This window comes from Protomyctophum bolini, assembly GCF_963924005.1.
Source record: "Protomyctophum bolini genome assembly, chromosome: 7".
NCBI lineage: Eukaryota > Metazoa > Chordata > Actinopteri > Myctophiformes > Myctophidae > Protomyctophum > Protomyctophum bolini.
In genome coordinates this window covers 18,761,859-18,781,671 of record NC_137868.1, presented here as the reverse complement: position 1 = coordinate 18,781,671, position 19,813 = coordinate 18,761,859, and the positions used below count along the sequence as shown (strand labels likewise).

Here is a 19,813-nt window from a genome sequence, read left to right as displayed (position 1 = left end):
GTTAAAGGCGCGGACAGAGCCAACTCAAGTGTTCAGAAATCATGACGAATTGGCTTTGTCCACGGCGTAAACGTCTTTAAATGAATACTTTTTTTAAAGTCTGAGGAAAAGAAAAAAAAATCCGGGTCTCTCGAGGGAGCGGGACTGCGACGCTCTATAGATCTTTAACTCTTGAGAGCGTAAAATGAAACCAAATATTTGGTTTAATTTTACTAACTCAAGAGTTAAATTATTGTTAAACATCTGCATTACTTAATTTACAAGAAGTCTACCCAATTAGAGAATGTAAAAAAAAATGTTATTTTGATCATCTGCCTGCTATATCTCCTACAGTATAATTATATATATATATATATATATATATATATATATATATATATATATACAGTATATAATATAATAATGGTACCAACATCAATACAGCATGGAATGATGCACAACATCTTCTCCAACGACACCAAAATATTCCTTAGTTTTGGGTATGAGAGGCCAAATGGTGGTTCCGTGGCTCAAATGGCCCCTCACTTCACACAGGTGTGATTCTTTTTCACACATTGAGGGCGGGAATCCCTTTTGGTGTTAAGCAATATGTTAGATCTACAAGCTTATGTGCTTGTAGATGAGCTTGTAGTTTGTTTTTTTGGAAAATGTGGCACAAATCTTTGAATATATTATTTCAGAGCGAACGTTTTTAACTCAAATCTTTGCTTCTGGGGGGCGGGGGGGTCCTTGGAACAGCATATTTTCAGATGAGGGTCCTTGACATGAAAATGTTTGAGAACCACTGACATAGAAACATGAGTTTTTTCAGAAAACTGTCAGGCATTTGTAGAATTGTCCTCAGGTCTAATCCTTTTTTCTTTGTTTATTTTTAAAGGAAAACGATGCCTGGAGCCCTTGTCTGGAACCCTTGTCTGGAACCCTTGTCGGGAACTCTCCTCAGAACTGCGGTGGGGGAGAGGTACAGATTTGGCTCCCTGCCTCTCCCCGGCCTGTGGCCCCGGCAGACCGGTGAGTGTTGTTACAATGATGTTACACTGTTACAGTTATGTTATTACAGTGTTCACTGCACAAAAAGTTCCAGACCTACAGCAACGCACCCAGTGTGCCGGCCCGGTTCCCGCGTGCCACCCCGTGTCCGAAATGGTTACCGTGTGGGGGTCTCTAGTCTAATGTGTACTGTACTGTACTGTACTGGCACACCCGAAATCATCATATTTACAGTTAATACGCGAGTGTGTGTTTGTGTGTGCGTTAGGCTGCGCACAGGTGGTGAAAAAAAACCATGCTGTTTTCGTGCTCACTCAGACACAGCCACCCAAGGGAGTGACACCACTCAAAAACAGTTTTCCAGGGAATTTGAGTTCTTCGGTCATTCCTCAAAGGACAACTTTAGTTTTGATCAACCAAGGTTCATGTTTTAGGTTATCAGAGAAAGTAAAAGATGAATGTTATTCGAGCATGTTGGCTAAATATGTATTTTTGTACAACATTTTATGGTGATTTATTTTTTTATTATTTACTATAGTCCTACTAGATCCCAGGAAATTGCATCTGGCCACGGAAGATCACAGGATCTACTGAATGTGAAGGTAGCCTACTGGGGGAAGCCACACTGTGTGTATAGGCTCAATATGTCAGTCACATTCAGTAGATCCTGTGATCTTTTGTGGCCAGATTTCTTGGGGTCTAGTAGAAAATAAAAAAATAAATTGCCATAACATTTTGTAAAAAAAATACATATTTAGCCCTACGCTCGAATGCCCCCGCCCCGCTGTCAAAAACTGCTAAAATCCCTAAAACGAAAGAAAGCTGCAAATGAAACCTTTTAGTTTCTCTAATAACAACCTAAAACATGAACCTTGGTTGAAAAAAAACTAAAGTTGTGCTTTACATTTTGAGGTATTTGCACTTGAAATATTTACCCCAATATTTTTTACTTCTACAACTACATCTCGGATCCAAATATTATCCTTCTACATCCACTACATTTATTTGAAAACATTTGTTACTAGTTTTAATATTTATTACAAAACATGCATTAACCACTTCAGTCCTGTATACATGTATACAAAAGTAGCCGATCTACAAGCTCACATTTGAAAACTTGTAATGGGACATTCTGTAGAATTACTATACTTTCTACTTTCTATACTTACACCTGTGCAATTTACAGCCTCTGCCTCAGCCAATTGATTGCCATGGCAACCCCACACCTGCCAATTGATTACTTAACCAGTCCACTTTTTCCAGTCAGTTTGCACTCTTCAGGCACAGACAGACAGATACAGTAGAGACCTCCATATACAGTAAGGGCACAAAAGGGACCCGTTAAAACGGGTGCTATGACAAGTTGACAACGGGTATTATTAGGTTCCCTAGTTGCATCGTTCTCAAGTAGGCCGATGGGCACGTACAGGTGTAGTCATTTCTAACACTTGTTTTTTGTTGGGTTTTTTTATAGGCATTATTTATTAAGGAAAATTATGCCGGCTGTCCTTGATGTCTGGAATGCTCCTTGGGAACGCCAGGGGAGTGACCTCCGAACGCCGGGGATAGGGTCGAGATGCCTGGGGGGTCTCCCCGCCCGGTCAACGATAGTGGGCGCGCTATGTTGTCTGGAATCCCCATGCAAATGTACCGCTCAAGCTGGTACATTGAGGTACATTAGGCCTGTCACAAGTATTAATACATTATTTAAATTGCAAAAACAAATACATGAATTGTGAAAGTAGCAGATCTATGAGATCAAAACAGTTTTGAGCTCCTAGATCTGCTACTTCCACTACTTTCTAACATGGGAGCGATTATGACTATTATCCCAAAAGTATTGCGATTATCACAAATACTTATTATGTAGTAATTGTGATGGGCCTAAGGGTGTGTGTGAGTGTGTGAGTGTGTGTGTGTGTGTGTGTGTGTGTGTGTGTGTGCGTGTGTGTGTGTGGGGGGGGGGGGGGGTTGTCTGTGTCTGTGTGTGCGTGCATGTGTTTGCCGTGTGTGTGTTGAATCTGTTTTTGATTGGCCCGACGCGACGTGTAATCTACGAGCATGTTGAATTTGGGGCCCGACGTTGACAACATTGAATCTACGAGCTGGACGACGCTGGATCTACGTCAGTTATAGTGTAGTTCTCCCCGGGGTATGGGTTGAATCTGGGATAATCAGGCATAATGGGCAGGCGGGTCGTGCAGGAACTGGGTTGTGCAGGAACCGGGTCGTACCCAGCGGTCCCTTGTGCGACCCCCGTCCATTGTGCTCTGCTACCCGGCCTCCCGTACCAAGGTTTTAGTCTAGTTTCTCTCTTCTCTAGTTTCAGGTTTCAGATTTCATCTCTTCACATCTCTTCAAAGTACCAACTGTTGAATATCTTGTTTCCTTCCCGCCAGGTTGGCCAAATGTTTTCCCTATCCTGTACTTTCCTTCCCGCCAGGTTGGCCAAATGTTGTAGTTTCTGTTTGATTAACCCCCTTTTGTAGTACTTTCCAGGTGGCAAACGTTGAATTTGTGTCACTTTTCTAGTGACATAAATTAACATATGAATTACCGTAGTGCAGCTCCGTACCGTATTACCCTATAGCTATTAGGACGTTGTGGTGGTGTGGATGTTAATGCACGCGTGCATGCGTGTATACGAGAGTGTGTGCGTGTGTTTCATTCAATGAAACAATTGACGAATTTCATTTCTTCAAGACAATCTATGAATTTCATTTAATTTCCCATCATTCATTTGACTCCCATCATGGCAAGGTAACTATTACCTTTACTATATGGATTAAGGGCATCTGCTAAATGCCTAAATTGTATATTGTTGATTAAATAATATTAAATATATACACACACAGCAAGGTCTGTATATATTTATAATATTTGATCAACAATGTACAATTTAAGCATTTAACAGAGGCCCGTAATCCAGAACAATTTACAGTAAGCAAGAACAACAACCTGCTAATAATGAGCATTTTTCTTTTGTTTTGTTCTCTTTCTTTCTCTCAGGGTTACAGAGCCTATAGGTTGAAGCTATATATTAAGTGACGGATCACATACTACAACAGATGATGCTACATATCTTGACTCCTAACCACTATTGCTAATGACAGTCATGCTACTTGGACTGCTCATAAAGTGTGTGCTGTTTTAACTGTTTTATTCTTATTTTTCTTTTACATTTTTCTGCCTGTAGCACTTTGAGATTTGCTTCAAATGTAAAGTGCGTTATAAATAAAAAAATATTATTATTATTATGTGTTCTTGTGCTGTGTTCCCCACTCTCGGCCTGAGTGGGCTTTAAACCAAGACAGGCCATTTTCTTTTTTTTTTGTCTTTCGCCTTTTTGTTATTTTTTATGAAGGGATAGAAAGTAGGCTGACAGGAAATGGGGATCGTTAACCCAGTAACAAAACCCAGTAATAATATACAGTACAGTACGGTTCACCTTTAACGACATGCGACACATAATGTACAGTACAGTACAGTACGGTTCACCTTTAACGACATGCGACACATAATGTACAGTACAGTACGGTTCACCTTTAACGACATGCGACACATAATGTACAGTACAGTACAGTACGGTTCACCTTTAACGACATGCGACACATAATGTACAGTACAGTTTATTTTGCAATTTATCTTAATGCATTTCATGTTTTGGGTAAAGCACTTTGAATTACCTTGTTGCTGAACAAGGCAATTGTGTGGGTGTACACCCACACTCTCTGATATGAATAATAAGGCCATCATGCTTAGCGCTTTCAATATCAAATAAAAAATATTGACACTCTAATATTATCTGCATAATATCTGCACAATTTTCATGGTGGCAGAGACAGTAGTAAGAATATGATGCTAATGTGAACTTGGCTTATAAGACCACAAGTCGGGGTTAAAATCGATACAATTTGTCTCTTATTTTAATTTAGTACTATCGACAGCCTGTGCCAGAGAATAGACCACATCGTTGGCTGTAGGTGTTCCTCTTAAGGCTTCTTGTCTTTGATCTGGTTCTGCCTCTGTATTTGAATCCAGTAGAATGTCATCATAGACATGAGTCTGTGGAGAACAACACTGAAGCTGTTACTTTAAACAATGAATATACATCAATTACACCTTAGGTAGATCTGCTATTTTCTATTTGTAGCTGTCAATGGATATTAGATCGGCTTTGGTAGATTGTATGGCTATTTTCATCAAAGATACTTAGTGTACAGGGGGGCCTGGTATAGACCCCAGGGGGACTCCGGTTTAAGTGGTTGGAAATACACTCACACTGCTCTGTTTACTACTGCTACATGCTGTACAGTATCTGCAAAGCATCCTCCACCCCATACACACTGTCATAGACTCTGTTTACTACTGCTACATGCTGTACAGTATCTGCAAAGCATCCTCCACCCCATACACACTGTCATAGACTCTGTTTACTACTGCTACATGCTGTACAGTGTCTGCAAAGCATCCTCCACCCCATACACACTGTCATAGACTCTGTTTACTACTGCTACATGCCGTACACTTGTACAGTATCTGCAAAACATCCTCCACCCCATACACACTGTCATAGACGACGCCTGTGGCGTGGCAACTATCAACACATTGCCATTGTTTGTGTTCACCACGTTATCTTAAACATTATAATTGCAATTATACTTGTTTCACACACTTGTTTCTGCATGTTATTAATTACGCGCTGCATGTATATTTCATATTGTTATGCTGTTTTTTTCTGCAGCTGAGAACATTCATACAACATTTCAACTCAAAGCGTCTTTTAGTGGAAAAGTGCTATATAAATTCCAGATATTATTAAACTGTATTGTGATCTCCATTAATAATAAATATGAATCAATATTAAGTAATAAAGGCTTAAACGATTAATACATACTGTATGTGTTTCCTTTCTCTTTCACAGTGGTTATCTTACCATTCCAATATCTGCCATTTCAGTTCCTGTGAAATTGGAATGGGGGGGCATGATTAATAAATCATTAAATAATCCTATGTACCAGTTTTTATTTTGGCAGGTCTTGACGGCGTCGTAATACCTTATTGTTATTTTACACTTGGTTGCGCTCAAAACAAACATCCGGTTTACAAGCTCACAACACGTCGCAGTGCGACGTGTTGTTAGCATGTAGATCTGCTATGTTCAGACACCCGAGTGCAACCAAACCAACCAACCAAACCCTCCCTAGTCCCTAAAACTTTAGTCCAGTTTTAGATTTGTCAATTGTCAATAATTATATTTAATCCTAGTTTTAGTCATCATAGCTTCATTTTTATTTCGTTTTCGTCGGTTAAAAAAGGTAGCTGACGAAATCAACACTGGTATGTATGGAGTACACAGACACAGTACCTGCACTTAGTCTGTGTTTCCTCCAGCATATGTAGAGTCCAGCAGCAGCACTCACACACAGCAAGAGGATCAGAGGCAGGCCTACCCATGCAACTACTGGAGCAGCTGTCGATGCAGAACCATCAGAAAGTTATTGAAATCACCATCAATAATTACTAGGCTTCAGTTTCTCATGTGTGGACGCAGTTTTAACCCATTCAGACCTGATAGGCCGATTCTACAAATGTCTCCTAAATCGGTAGTATTCACACTTTAAAAAACTTGTGGCAGAGTTACTTTCATTCATTGCAGAATCTCTGCCACTACGTTACAATCAGTCACAAGATGCATTTATATTGGCCACACATCATCACGTCAGTGCCTTAAACAAACATTAAAAGTCCATAGACTTAGCTGCCATTCAATTTAGGTCCAAAGTGCTCTCCTCTTGAGCCCCATTGCCCCCGCCAGAATAGCTCTCAGCGGGTAAATGGAGACCCAATTGGTCTCCGGTTCCAACTCCGATGTTTTTGATTTTCCCCCCTGGACCCCCCTGGGGTTTATTTAAAAGTATTGGCTGCCATATGACGTAATTTTAAAAGCCAGGAATTGGAGGGGATAGCCCCTCGTAAAAATAATACAGAATGTACAGGTTTGTATACAGTATGTTTTTTTTTAATAGCCTAGCCACCGTAAACATCTAAAATGACACGGATGCTGCAGGTGGGTTAAAGAATACATACTGTACAACCAGTGTGTCTCATACTTACTGTCTGTAGGAGGCCATCTCTTGACAGCTTTTACAACCCCCTCTTTGGAAGCTGAACAAGCAATCGTATATCTTAGATCCTTTAGGTCTGGGAGGAATAACTTTGAGATCAGTGTGTTTGCATCATTCATTAAAACACTCTGCCGAACATGCTGCTGGCTGCTGTCAGTCCAGGTTAAATTGAATTCTTCTTCACATTTTGTAAGAGCACAGGTAAGTGAACAGGTCAACGTGATGTTTTTGCCCTCTGGTCCGTACTCTGCAGCAACTGCATGTGAAAAGCAGCAACACAGTAATTTATATACCTTATACTACTGTATTTATTATATTGTTTAAACTGTTGTCAACACGTGTCAACACTCACTGTCTAGTGTGTGCAGTCTCACTTGATTGGTCACCTTCCCATCTTCCAAACATTGATAGTTCCCAGAATGCAATGAAGCCACTTCTCTTATGACCAGTGAAGAGTCATCATTTACCAGTAATTTGCCTCGGTACCACTGCAGTTTGTCCCCCACTCTGAGAGAGGAAGTGCTCCCACAAGAGAGTGACAATGACTCACCCACTACAGCAAACACTTCCTCCACACCATCTAGAAAACAGGCAGCACAGAAAACAATTACTTTTGACCTGTCAACTGACCTTGATGTTCATGCACTAGCATTGAATGCATGGCTGTGTTCAGTTTAGTAGCCTACCTTTTATTGTTGTGTTATAATTGACAGTAGCTTTCACACTTTCTCCCTCAGTCACCTGGCATCTCCATTCCATGCGGTGGTCTGTAATTCTTTGCGTAAAACAAAGTTTATAGAAGCAGTTATCTGAACGACTAATCTGAAATCTGCTTCCCTTTAATGGCATATTGTCCTCATTCAGCCATTTTATTAGTATTCCACTGTGGTACTGCCTACAAATTGTGCGTCCTATAAATGTGTTCAGGAAACAGTGAAGCTCTATCTTGTTCTCCCCCAATGCAGCTTTGTTCTGAGTAACTGGTGAAAAGGAAAGAATTTGAAACAAATTAGTTACAATACATTTGTTTTTAGAATCAACCATCTATTGAGTCAGTATAAGAGTAATGCAGGGCAGCTTACTTTGCAGAATTTCAAGTGAAACACTTGAACTCACAGCCCCATCATCACAAGTGTAATTTCGTGCATGATTCATTTCCACATAATTTATCTGCAGAGAACAGTGTTTATCCACTGTGACATTCAGGTCATTGACTGTCACTTTGCCTGCCCTAACCACCTGCTCCACCAATCCAAATGATCCAGTCATATTCCAGTTGATGTAGGAACAGGATTTGAGATCACGTATACCACATGGTAAAGCGATACTATCTCCAGCTGATGCAAAGAATGGAAAATGATCTGTTGGAAAAAACATTTGAAATATATATTTAAAAATATTAATAACATATTTTGAACATTCCCTAGTCATATAAACACAATTGGCCTATTATGTACTGTTTTTCTAAATCTCGACACATGCCTTCAGTTATAACCCGTGCAAATCAAGACATTTATAGCCATTTCTAATGAAGAAATGTTGTCTTGACCTCTTTGAGGAACGTAGCGTGCGTTTTCGTGCATGATTCACAAAAACTCAGCCGAGCAAATGATGTGACTGTGAAGCCTTCTGCTGCTGACTCACAGCCATTTGAGTTGCATACCGATATTGACAGAATAGTAAAATAATACATTCTCAGTTGTATTGTACATATGTATTGTATTGTACATATGATGTGGCTCTGAAGTACATAGACCAAGAAGACCATGTACTTCAGAGCCACATCATGAAAATCTATAGGACTGTCTGAGTCAACATAGTCAGCATGTAGAAACTCTACACTTAACATTTTGGGGGTACAAAAAACATCCAGTTTCAACATTCCTTGTGAATTGGAGTGTCAAACAGGTGCAAAATGGTTAAGTCATACATTCAACTGAATAATTGAGGGAATGACAGTAATGACTGAATGTTAATAACTCCTCATACTGCTCATTACTCTATTAACATTCATTGTAGTCTATCAATGTTTTGTCAGGTCATGACTACTATCTTATTAACTTGTAAACAACATAAATCTGGAGCACATTGATTCCTAATGCATCTATGTAATTTGACTGTCCCCACACACACACACACACACACACACACACACATGAATCGTATAAGCTGTGTGTACTGTGTACAGAGATGTGGAAATGGCCAAATAATTCCATTGACCATGAAAACCAAAACACCTAATCAGAAACTAAACTAGTTTAGAGTTAAGTTCAGAGACATGAGACAGCATACACTTCCTGTCCTGAAAACCATACATAAATACAAATTACCAACATCACATGATTGATGATTCATATTATTACACGATTATTAATAAAAAATATGGAATGCTCTGCCTGTACATCTAAGGGAGTTGTCATATCATCAATTCAAGAACAGTCTAAAAGCACGTACTTAAACACCACATACTTCCCTTACGGTCTGCCAATTTAACCTGTTTTGTGACTTAGCTTTTCTTCTGCTGTTTTCTTGTTTATTTTGTCCTTACATTATTTTATTTTTCTCTGTCTGATGTGTTTTATTTTATTATTTGTAACAGATCTGCATTTCCAATGTTGATGTAATTTTAGATGTTCTTGGAGAAACTCTTAAGCCTCTGGAGGAGTTTCAGGCTTTCTCCTTCACATGTTTTAATTACCTTGTAACATTTTTTTATATTTTGTTAGTGAAAATAAATAAACAAACAAACAAACAAACAAACAATTGTTTTTCATAATTACCAGATGGCTGAAGTCCAAGTATCACCTGTACAAGACAGAAGAAACAGAGTCCTAAGACAGGAAAGGAATCCATCTTAATTTACTGAAGATTGTCTTTTTTTAACACTTGCAGTATATTCAGGAAATGACAAGCGGCAACTCCCACACACTTCTACGTCTCAGTGTCATGAATATAACCAGAGGCCCTGTCAGCTCTTCATGACAGCTCTATTTTCATCCATGCATCCCATCCTATATAGCTCTGTAAAACTTTACTCTTTCATTGCATTCTGGTCTATAAATAGTTTCTCACAGTGTCACTGCAGCTGGTCAACTGTAATGGTAGGGGGGAAATAGTCACAAAGTGACTTATACAAGTGTTAAAATGTATAAAACAGTTTGACATCTTATAATTTCTCAGTTCCAAAAACCCAAATCTTAGCTCTCATAATCAGTTGTTGCTGTGCGGACAAAACTGATGATCTTGGCCCCGGTGGCTTGCGTAGCTGTCTGGGCACCTTGGCTGGTAATCCAGTCTGGCAGTGTGCCGCGGGGTCGACTCCCGATCCCGACGGCCTTTACTGCGTGACCTCCCCATCTCTCTCCCCATTTCCTGTCAGCCTATATTTTCATCTATCCCTCTATCAATAAAAAGGCAAAAGCCAAAAACAAAATATTTTTAAAAAATGATGATCTTAACTATGCACCAAAAACTAATTTCACCCATGATGTTATCTTGTACACGTGTGATTTATCATGAGACAATAAAGCTGATTCGCAGTCGAGTGTATGTCGACTGGGATGAGGATCAGCCTCTCCAAATCTGAGGCCATGGTTCTCAGCAGGAAACCGATGGATTGTGCAGTCCGCGTAGGGAATGAGACATTGCCCCATGCAGGTGAAGGAGTTTAAGTATCTCGGGCTCTTGTTCACGAGTGAGGGGAGGACGGAGAAGGATATCAGCCGGAGAATCGGAGCAGCAGTCGATGTACCGCAATGTTGTGACAAAAAGAGAGCTGAGCCAGAAGGCTACCGAGCAATCTTTGTTCCTACTCTCACCTATGGGCATGAAGTGTGGGTCATGACCGAAATAATAAGGTCGCGAATACAAGCGGCCGAAATGAGTGTTAGGGTGAGAAGTTCAGTCACACAAGAGTGACTCGGAGTAGAGTCCTACTTCTTATAGGAAAGGAGACAGCTTAGGTGGTTCAGGCATCTGGTTAGGATGCCTCTCGGGCGTCTCCCTAGGGAGGTACTCGAGGCACGTCCCACTGGGAGGAGACCCCGGGGCAGACCAAGGCGCAGTTGGAGGAATCACATCAACTCACTGGCCTCGAATGCCTCAGGATCCCCCAGGAGGAAGTTACTAATGTTGCCCTTCCGACCCAACTACGGATATGCGGTTGAAGATGGATGGATGGATGACCTTTGTACTGACTGAGATTAACTTGAAGGGTTGCATCTCTCTCTTACTATTAATCCTTTAAAAAAATATATATATATATTTATATCCCACGATTTTACAACTCATTTTTTCACCTTTTCCCCTCCATCAGGCAGGTAGTTTAGAGACCAGGATTACTGCATGTTTGTTGTGAGGGTATACCTACTCTAGGGGACACGGGGAGAACATGCAAACTCCACACAGAAAGGCCCTTTCGCCAACCCCGCCTCGGTGTGGGCACTGTTTCATTATTTCATTTGTTTATTATGACCGATCACTTCCAAAGGTGTTCGATTTTGTTCATTTATGAATAGTCATTGTCTCATTGTCTCATGGCATAAAAATGTCACTCCTCTATAAGGCAATAGGCCTACCGCTCAAAAACCAATATACACATTATTTAAAATAAATCGTTATTAAAACCAGAATGGGGTGTTTAGATTACAATCAGAGATTGGTATCTAAACTATAATAAATACAGAAAAGTGTTCAGAAAAGTTCAGAAAATAATAACACAGCTATACAGTATGTGTGTCTCGTGAAGGACCTGTCTGCTGGTTTCCCTCGGACCTATTGACACGTTTTATAATGAATCAAAATATTATGCTTCCGACCTGGATATGCCAGAATAGCACATTTTTCCTATGAGCCAACAGTGCAACACAACATACAGACACTGAATACACACACATCATGATGAATATGAAGATCTTTTATGAGATAATTACATGTTATATTAAACCAAATATGTAATATTTCAAAGACAGTTGAGGGCTATTTTGTCAGGATACAGTAAAGAAGGCATTAAATAATTAAATATGTATCTTGCTTTTACTGATGTGATCGACGTACAGGTAAGTGGTGACACAATAACCAAGTTTAAATGCGACTATCATATTATATCAGTAATTCATTACTATGTAAAAATAAACACATATATATGTAAGGCATCACACTATATTGAACAGTATTGAGATAATAAATGGAGTTGGAACAACTAAGGTTCGGGAGGTTTGGCCAAGCAGAAGACAACCCACCTGCCTGCCATCTCCACCCTTGCCAACCAAACTCCACCCTTGCCAACCATGCAAACCACTCACCCACCTCCAACTAACCTGGCCACTCCTACCTCGCCCATAACTGTGGGTACTTAAACTCAAGTGTCAAAAATGCCAGTGTGCTAGTTTCCAATAACCCACCCTCCCTCCCTTTCTCTATACTCTGCAGGTTCCAGAGAGGGTTTCTACTATATCACCCCTAAACCAAAGTATCTGGGTCCGCCCCCTCGAACCTCTGGTCCCACCATGTATTTCATGCCCTGGTCTCTACACCACGCGTCCCATGCCTCGCATAGGCGACCCTGCTGGCTTCACCATGTATTTTAAGCCTTGGCCGTTTATGATGCGCAATCCATGCTGCGCATGCGGCGCATCCATAGACGACCATGCTGCTTTACCATGTATTCTATGCCCTGGCCGTTTATGCCTCGCGTCCCATGCTTCGTATGCGACGTGTCCATAGGCGACCACGCTGGCCTCACCATGTATTCCATGCCATGGCCGTTATGCCGCGCGTCCCATGCTGCGCATGTCACGCACCCATAGACGACCATACCCCGCATTTATACTTCACGCCTCGCCGTTGTGACCACAATGACCATACTCCACGTTTATTCAATAAACCATCTTAAAGGTTCTATGTCTGATGCTTGGTCTTTCCTAGTGAATGAACAATGCACAGAGCCTGTGTACAGTCTTGGCCCTAAACCCGACGACCTTACAGGCATATGCAAAGGCTCAACTTAGATAGCATTTTATGTAGACTTAGATAGCATTTTATGTAGACATAGCACTATATAGTATATATGCATAGTTTCATTATATAGATATTCCACTGTTACGTTCTTAGCTTGATTGATGATTCATGATAACTACTTTTTTATGTACTGTATATGATATATTGTCATGCTTTTGTTCTTGCTTAATGTAAATCTCTCTGGATTAAGAGCGTCTGCTAAATGCTTAAATTGTAAATTGTCTTAGTGCATACTGTACCATGGAGGTGTTATCTAAGTATGGAAAGGAAGCTCTGACTTTAGAAACAAGTTGTCCACACCCAAAGAAATAAGAGCAAGGATAACTTCCCTCAGCAGGTCTGTTAAAAAGTACAATAAGTGGTGTAGAAAGGCTATAAAAATACAAATCAAGATGTACGTTTTCAATGTTGTTGGAGATCAATGAAGACTACTATGAGCAACACTGTACAATGTACATAGTGTGTGTTGGTATGACTGGAGAGTACAGTATGTACATAGTGTACACTATGTGTGTGTTGGTATGACTGTAGAGCACAATATGTACTTAGTTAGTGTACACTATGTGTGGCTTGGTATGATATGACTGTAAAGTACAGTGAGTTGTGCTCCATGGTGGCTGGATTGAGACTCTGGTTCAAGGTTCAAGGTTCTTTATTATTTGTCTCCCGAGGAAGACATTTGTCTTAGACAAAGGGCCCGCATGCAAGCGTAGCCCTTATGTCCATGTCTTAGACAAAGGGCCCGCATGCAAGCGTAGCCCTTATGTCCATGTCGCCGCAGTGCAGTGCCAAATACATCTTTCTTGCATCATAGAAAAAGAAAAAGAAAACATAGAGGGGGGTAAGAAGACATCACATCACATTTCAAGTAAGATGATAATACTCGGCTGTGCAGGCACGTTTCTGGGTGGGGGTGGCGGGGGCTTGGGCCAGGCACAAAAAAGCTCTCTTCCTACGCAAGCCATCGAAGGGATGAGCTGCGCAGGGGGAGGAAAAAAGATACCTAGCTGCAGGGGGAGTGGTGGGGGGGGGGGGAGGCGGCTGTGTGTAAGACATGTGTGTCCATGAGAACAGTTCGGTGGAAAGTTCATTTCCCATGTGTTTGTGTAAGTGTGTTCCTGGCATATCTCCTGAAGGTCATGTCACGTTGCCTCATTGTCCTGCGTTATCATGGCGGGTTCAGTGGAGACGAACACGGCCCAGACGAAGACACAACAACAGGTGTCAGGGAGGGTGGGGGTTGAGGTGGGGGGGGGGGGGGGGGCAGAGGATCCTTTCTTGCGCTGTCTCTTCTTGTGGAGATTGTCAATTGGGGGGGAATCCAGATTCATGTTTAGTGCGAGGGATAGCAATATGGCTATTTCTCCTCTGTCCGTTATGGCTCTCTGTCCGTCATGGCTCTCAGGGCGCTGACCTGTTCCAAGATCGTGTCCATCTTCTGATGCATCTGCAGGGCGCTGGCCTCTTCCAAGATCGTGTCCATCTTCTGATGCATCTCCCCAAGTGCCCTACCCAGCTCGGCCATGGCAGGCAGCATATGGGCTCCGTTCAGCGTTGCCATTTTTCCAATTCGGTACACAAGACCAATGCACAGCCCAATCAGCAGAAATCCTGTAACCATAAATCCAAATAGATATGCCTCTTCTACGCTGATAGTCGGGGGAAGATCCATCAGGGTATTGAGCGGGCTCTCCAGAACCCAATTTACATGAAAAAATGTTGTCCATCACGTACAGAGACCAGCACACTAATTCCATGATTAGTTCCATGTTTTGATAGTTTCAGGGGTTTCGAAGAGACAGTGTAGAAGAGACAGAGAGAGAGTAGAGGTGGAGTCTAACTCTGGTGTGGAGACTGGAGGGCAGCTGTCATAGGTAAGGACCGTAAGGTGACCATCTGAGAATGTAAACAACAGTATAATTAATATTGTATAGATATAATCAATATAACCTTTATTAGGTCTAGATAATTGAATGAAAAATATTGACCTGGGAAAATATCTGTGTTTTCATTATACATTTCAACAGCAAAAGAAAACAATTCACAAAAAGCCCCTCCTCTCTTCTGTCTCTTAATTTGCATGCATTAGTAATAGTATTGTTGTAGTTGCGAACGCAGTGAGCACTAACTATGAGACCTAGCAGATCATGTCTGTCTGTCTGTCTGTCTGTGTGTCTGTCTGTGTGTCTGTCCCGCTGTATCCAAATATGGAGTGTGTTGCATCAATCACAAACAAATCACTCAGCTCCATATATGGGCACAAAAGGGGCCAGGTCACAGTAACATTTTGTGTGTGTGTCAGACTGCCACAATAGCTGCGTTCGCTTCCCGCGTTAACGCGTCTTACTGGTGATATCGGCACTAGTAGTAACTGTGGTATAAGTGCTCCATCTATCTATCAATAGTAGTAGTACTGCATTATCCATAGTTAACAGAGTGCACAGACAGCAATAAAGATACAAATGTGTTTTTGACCTGCAGAGAATTCCCGGTGTCTGCTTTTCCTCTGGTGTAGGAACCTGTGGAACACACACATAAAGAGTTCAACTAAGTCACTCTGGTCTCTAAACTGCCTCCCCTGGCCAGCCGGGGCGCCTGATGGAGGGGAAAGGAACTGGTTGGAATAACGTGTTCCTTCCACGTCCAACCAGGAAACTGGAAAGGAGCAACTTGGACACTCAGGCATGAAGGAAGCATGAGTTCAAGTCCGTTGCTCTCCCCATGTCCCCCATATATGTGGACTAGTTTGGCGGAGGGTGTGTAGAGCCCAGGATCACATTAGATAATTAACACAGGGGTGAAAAATGGGTTACAAAATCGTGGGATAATAATTAAGAAAAAAATAAATATGGTATTTCGCTTCGCATTCGGGTTCTTGGAAACGCCCCTCAGCCACTGCGTTAGTTTTACTGAGGTTAGGTTTAAGTATAGTTTTACTGAGGTTAAGGTTAGGGTTAGGTTTAGGTGTAGGCTGTCAATCACAGCGACTGGCCAGTCACAGCGCGCCATTTACTCAGGGGGGTGTCGCCATTTACTCAAACGCGAAGCGAATACCATATTAGCTTCGGAGAGGCCTGCCCTCAGTGCCCTGCATTGCACAATGAGGTGTCGCATGAAAATAGGGTAGAGGGAGATATTAGGTATTTGAGCCACTCTGCTATGTGAATGTCACCTCTACCAGTCCAAACACTAACACCAACCTCTATGATGACAGTGGTACAGAACACATGCATAAACAACACACATACTGTACATGTGTAATTGTGTATGATGTTAACTCACCTTGAGTCTGTCTCCTTGTCTTCCATATGTACATGAGCAGTGCACACACCAATAACACAGCTACACACAAACTCGCAACCAAAACCGCAACCACAAGGAAGTACTTCTTCCGGGCGTCATAGTAGTTCTTCTGATCTTCTGAGACTGACAGGCAGAGAGAGAAAGAGAGAGAGAGACACACACACAGACAATGATTACAGGAATGGAGGAGTAGTTACATGGTAAATGGTGCATTTATATGGCATCTACATCCAATGTTCTTTACAATGATTGTGCATTACATTCACTCATTCACATTGCACACACACACACACACACACACACACACACACACACACACACACACACACACACATGCATACACTGATGGCGGAGGAAACCATGGGAGAGCCAGGGATCATACTGGGAACCTTCTGGTTCCCAAGCCGCCGCTCTATCCCTGAGCCACTGTCGCCACATATAGTCGTGGTATGCAATGTGTATGCAAATGTATCACAAAGAAAGAAAGTGACTATATATAATGTTTTAAGTATTAAAAACAAAAACACTATAGCCCATAGGAACATATAGTGGTGCATAATGAATTAATGTTTACCTCCATCACAGACAACACCAGCATCTTCACCATGATCACACTTGTGGGATTCCAACCAGCTACGTGAGCACCGTGCAAGCTCTGATTCACTGCCTGTGCAGCCGACATCATCCAACCAGATCTGCCCACTGCCTGGTCCAAAATGTGCTCTGGGTGGTGCTGACAGTGCCTCACCACATCCTAACTGTCTACACACCACGTGGGCATCATTCATGTCCCAGTCATCATCACACACTGTCCCCCACTGTCCACGGAAGTAGACCTCCACTCTGCCAGAGCAGGTGTTCCCTCCATTTACCAGTCGAATGTCAGTGGTCCTGGTGGCAGTGGTCATAGTGGTCAACCACCATGGAAGGGATGTGGTGGTGGTGATGTGTGGTGTTGTAGATGTCATGGGGTTTACTGCAGAAAGTGGACAAATAGCATTCAGACCTTCAACAAAAACAAACTTTGTTATAATATAATACTAAAGGATGAAAGTGAAGACGGCAAATGTCTGATGTGTCTGAAGTACTGGGCGTTAACACTGAGGACTTTACTATGCAGCCTACACTGGACTATGAAAGGAGAAATTCCTCTACCAGTCTGCTGGACTGTCCATCACGTGTCAGTTCCCTGGTTTTTGAGTGGTGCAGCCACTGCCACTCCAATGCCCAGCAATGTGTGTCCCTATGTGTACAGTACGTGTATGTCTGTGTACGTGTATGTCTGTCCAAGCACGGAAAGCTGCAACACTCTGCCATTTCTCGACAGTTTCGGATGCGATCAGACTTGCCGGAACTGGGCCGGGCCTCTCAAATATATAATAATACAAAAATATATATAATAATAATAATAATAATCAAATAAAATAAATATAAGGCCAGGGAAGAGGGCAAATACAGTACAGTACAGTACAGTATAGTACAGCACCACTCAGTTCAGACGGGTCAGATTTTTGACGCATCTTTAAACATCTTAAATAATTATACTCGTGTGAAGTGATGCATGGGCACTCTTATCATCATACATCACATGAGCCAATCGAATCATCACAAATGTCATTCACTTTTCTGCCCTCACTTTTATCCTCAATATTGCTCAGCAAGTCAAATCATCGCTATGGGATGATCAGCCAATTATCATCAGCCAATGTTTGTGTTCACACAAAACTTAAACGCTGGGCATAGGAGAGGCTAGTGCCCCTCAAAAAGAAAGGTACATTTTGGAAGGGATGTGGTCGGAGGTGTTGTAGATGTCATGGAGTTTACTGTAGAAAGTGGACAAACAGCATTCAGACCTTCAACAAAAACTAACTTTGTTATAATATAATATTATATAGGATGAAAGTGAACATGGTGAATGTCTGATGTGTCTGAGGCACATGTGTGACTGGGACTTAACACACAGAGAGAGAGAGAGAGAGAGAGAGAGAGAGAGAGAGAGAGAGAGGATTGTTCAAGATACATTTTGTATTCATGTTTACCTTCATCACAGACGACACCAGCATCTTCACTGTGATCACAGTTGTGGGACCTTCTATGTGTGCACCGTGCAAGCTCTGATTCACTGCCTGTGCAGCCGACATCATCCAACCAGATCTGTCCACTGCCTGGTCCAAAATGTGCTCTGGGTGGTGCTGACAGTGCCTCACCACATCCTAACTGTCTACACACCACCTGGGCATCATTCATGTCCCAGTCATCATCACACACTGTCCCCCACTGTCTACGGAAGAAAACCTCCACTCTGCCAGAGCAGGTGTTCCCTCCGTTTACCAGTCGAATAATGTCTCCCTCTGCTGTTGGCTTGGCAGTGTTCATGGCAGTGGACATGGCAGTGGTCATAGCAGTCTTCATGGTGTCAGTGTTCATCCATCTTGGAAGAGATGTGGTCGGAGGTGTTATAGATGTCATGGAATTTACTGTAGAAAATGGACAAACAGCATTCAGACCTTCAACAAAAACTAACTTTGTTATCATATAATAGGATGAAAGTGAACATGGGGAATGTCTGATGTGTCTGAGGCACATGTGTGACTGGGACTTAACACTGAGGATTTTACTATGCAGCCTACACTGGACATAAACATAAACATCTAAAAAGAAAGGTTCAATGATGTATACAATTTCACGTCGGGCCACGCCAACTGGTCACAGGTTAACACTTGGTCAGGACCTCCTTTCTTCACCGGTTTATACAACTTTACCTGCACAATAGGCTAATTCACAGAAGCCTGGTGGTAGAAGCTTGTAGACATAGTAGTTCCTATGACAGTTCTTCACATGGATGGAACGTGACGCAAATCTGCAACAGTCGTCACCCCAGGAACCACAGACGCTGCGCTGCACAACTCCCTCTGACACTGCTGGATGAGGCTGTCTCATCCATAGAGGAGCATGTGTTCCACACATGTTTTTTTGCACACATGTCTCTGGCATCTGGGCACTGCTTTGCCCCAGGAACAGTCGATACCACCCTTGCCAGTTGACATTGTTGTCACAGTGCCGGCTACCATCATTGTTATCTGTTGCTCTCCAGGCATCATTCAGTACTGTGTAGTGATCACAGGGATCTACACAACGAGAGTTGATACAGTCCTGACCTAATGGACAAACCATGTTGCCACAGGAGAACTGAACACTGGATCTGTTGGCTCCCTCTGGTGTTTGCTTGGCAGTGGTCATCCATCTTGGAAGGGATGTGGTCGGAGGTGTTGTAGATGTCATGGAGTTTACTGCAGAAAGTGGACAAACAGCATTCAGACCTTCAACAAAATCAAATGGGGGCTGCCCTGTGGTGTCTGAGGCACAGGTGTGAC

General features: G+C 42.1%; 1 protein-coding gene across 2 annotated transcripts; it reads right to left on the bottom strand.

Moving 5' to 3' along the window:
• Positions 1–4,743: 4,743 nt before the first annotated feature.
• On the bottom strand, positions 4,744–9,975 carry LOC308318351 (uncharacterized protein). Of its 2 annotated transcripts, none has more exons than XM_080767873.1 (8): positions 9,899–9,975; positions 8,201–8,479; positions 7,805–8,098; positions 7,471–7,698; positions 7,108–7,374; positions 6,359–6,463; positions 5,927–5,952; positions 4,744–5,055 (listed from the first exon to the last, which is right to left on the bottom strand). In XM_080767873.1, exons 1-8 carry the CDS (start codon positions 9,969–9,971, stop codon positions 4,912–4,914), a joined length of 1,416 nt encoding a protein of 471 aa, XP_080623999.1. In that variant the 5' UTR covers positions 9,972–9,975; the 3' UTR covers positions 4,744–4,911. The 2 variants fall into 2 exon arrangements, with proteins under 2 accessions (XP_080623999.1, XP_080624000.1); XM_080767874.1 differs by having other exon boundaries at positions 4,973–5,055; positions 5,888–5,952.
• Between the last annotated feature and the right edge of the window lie 9,838 nt (positions 9,976–19,813).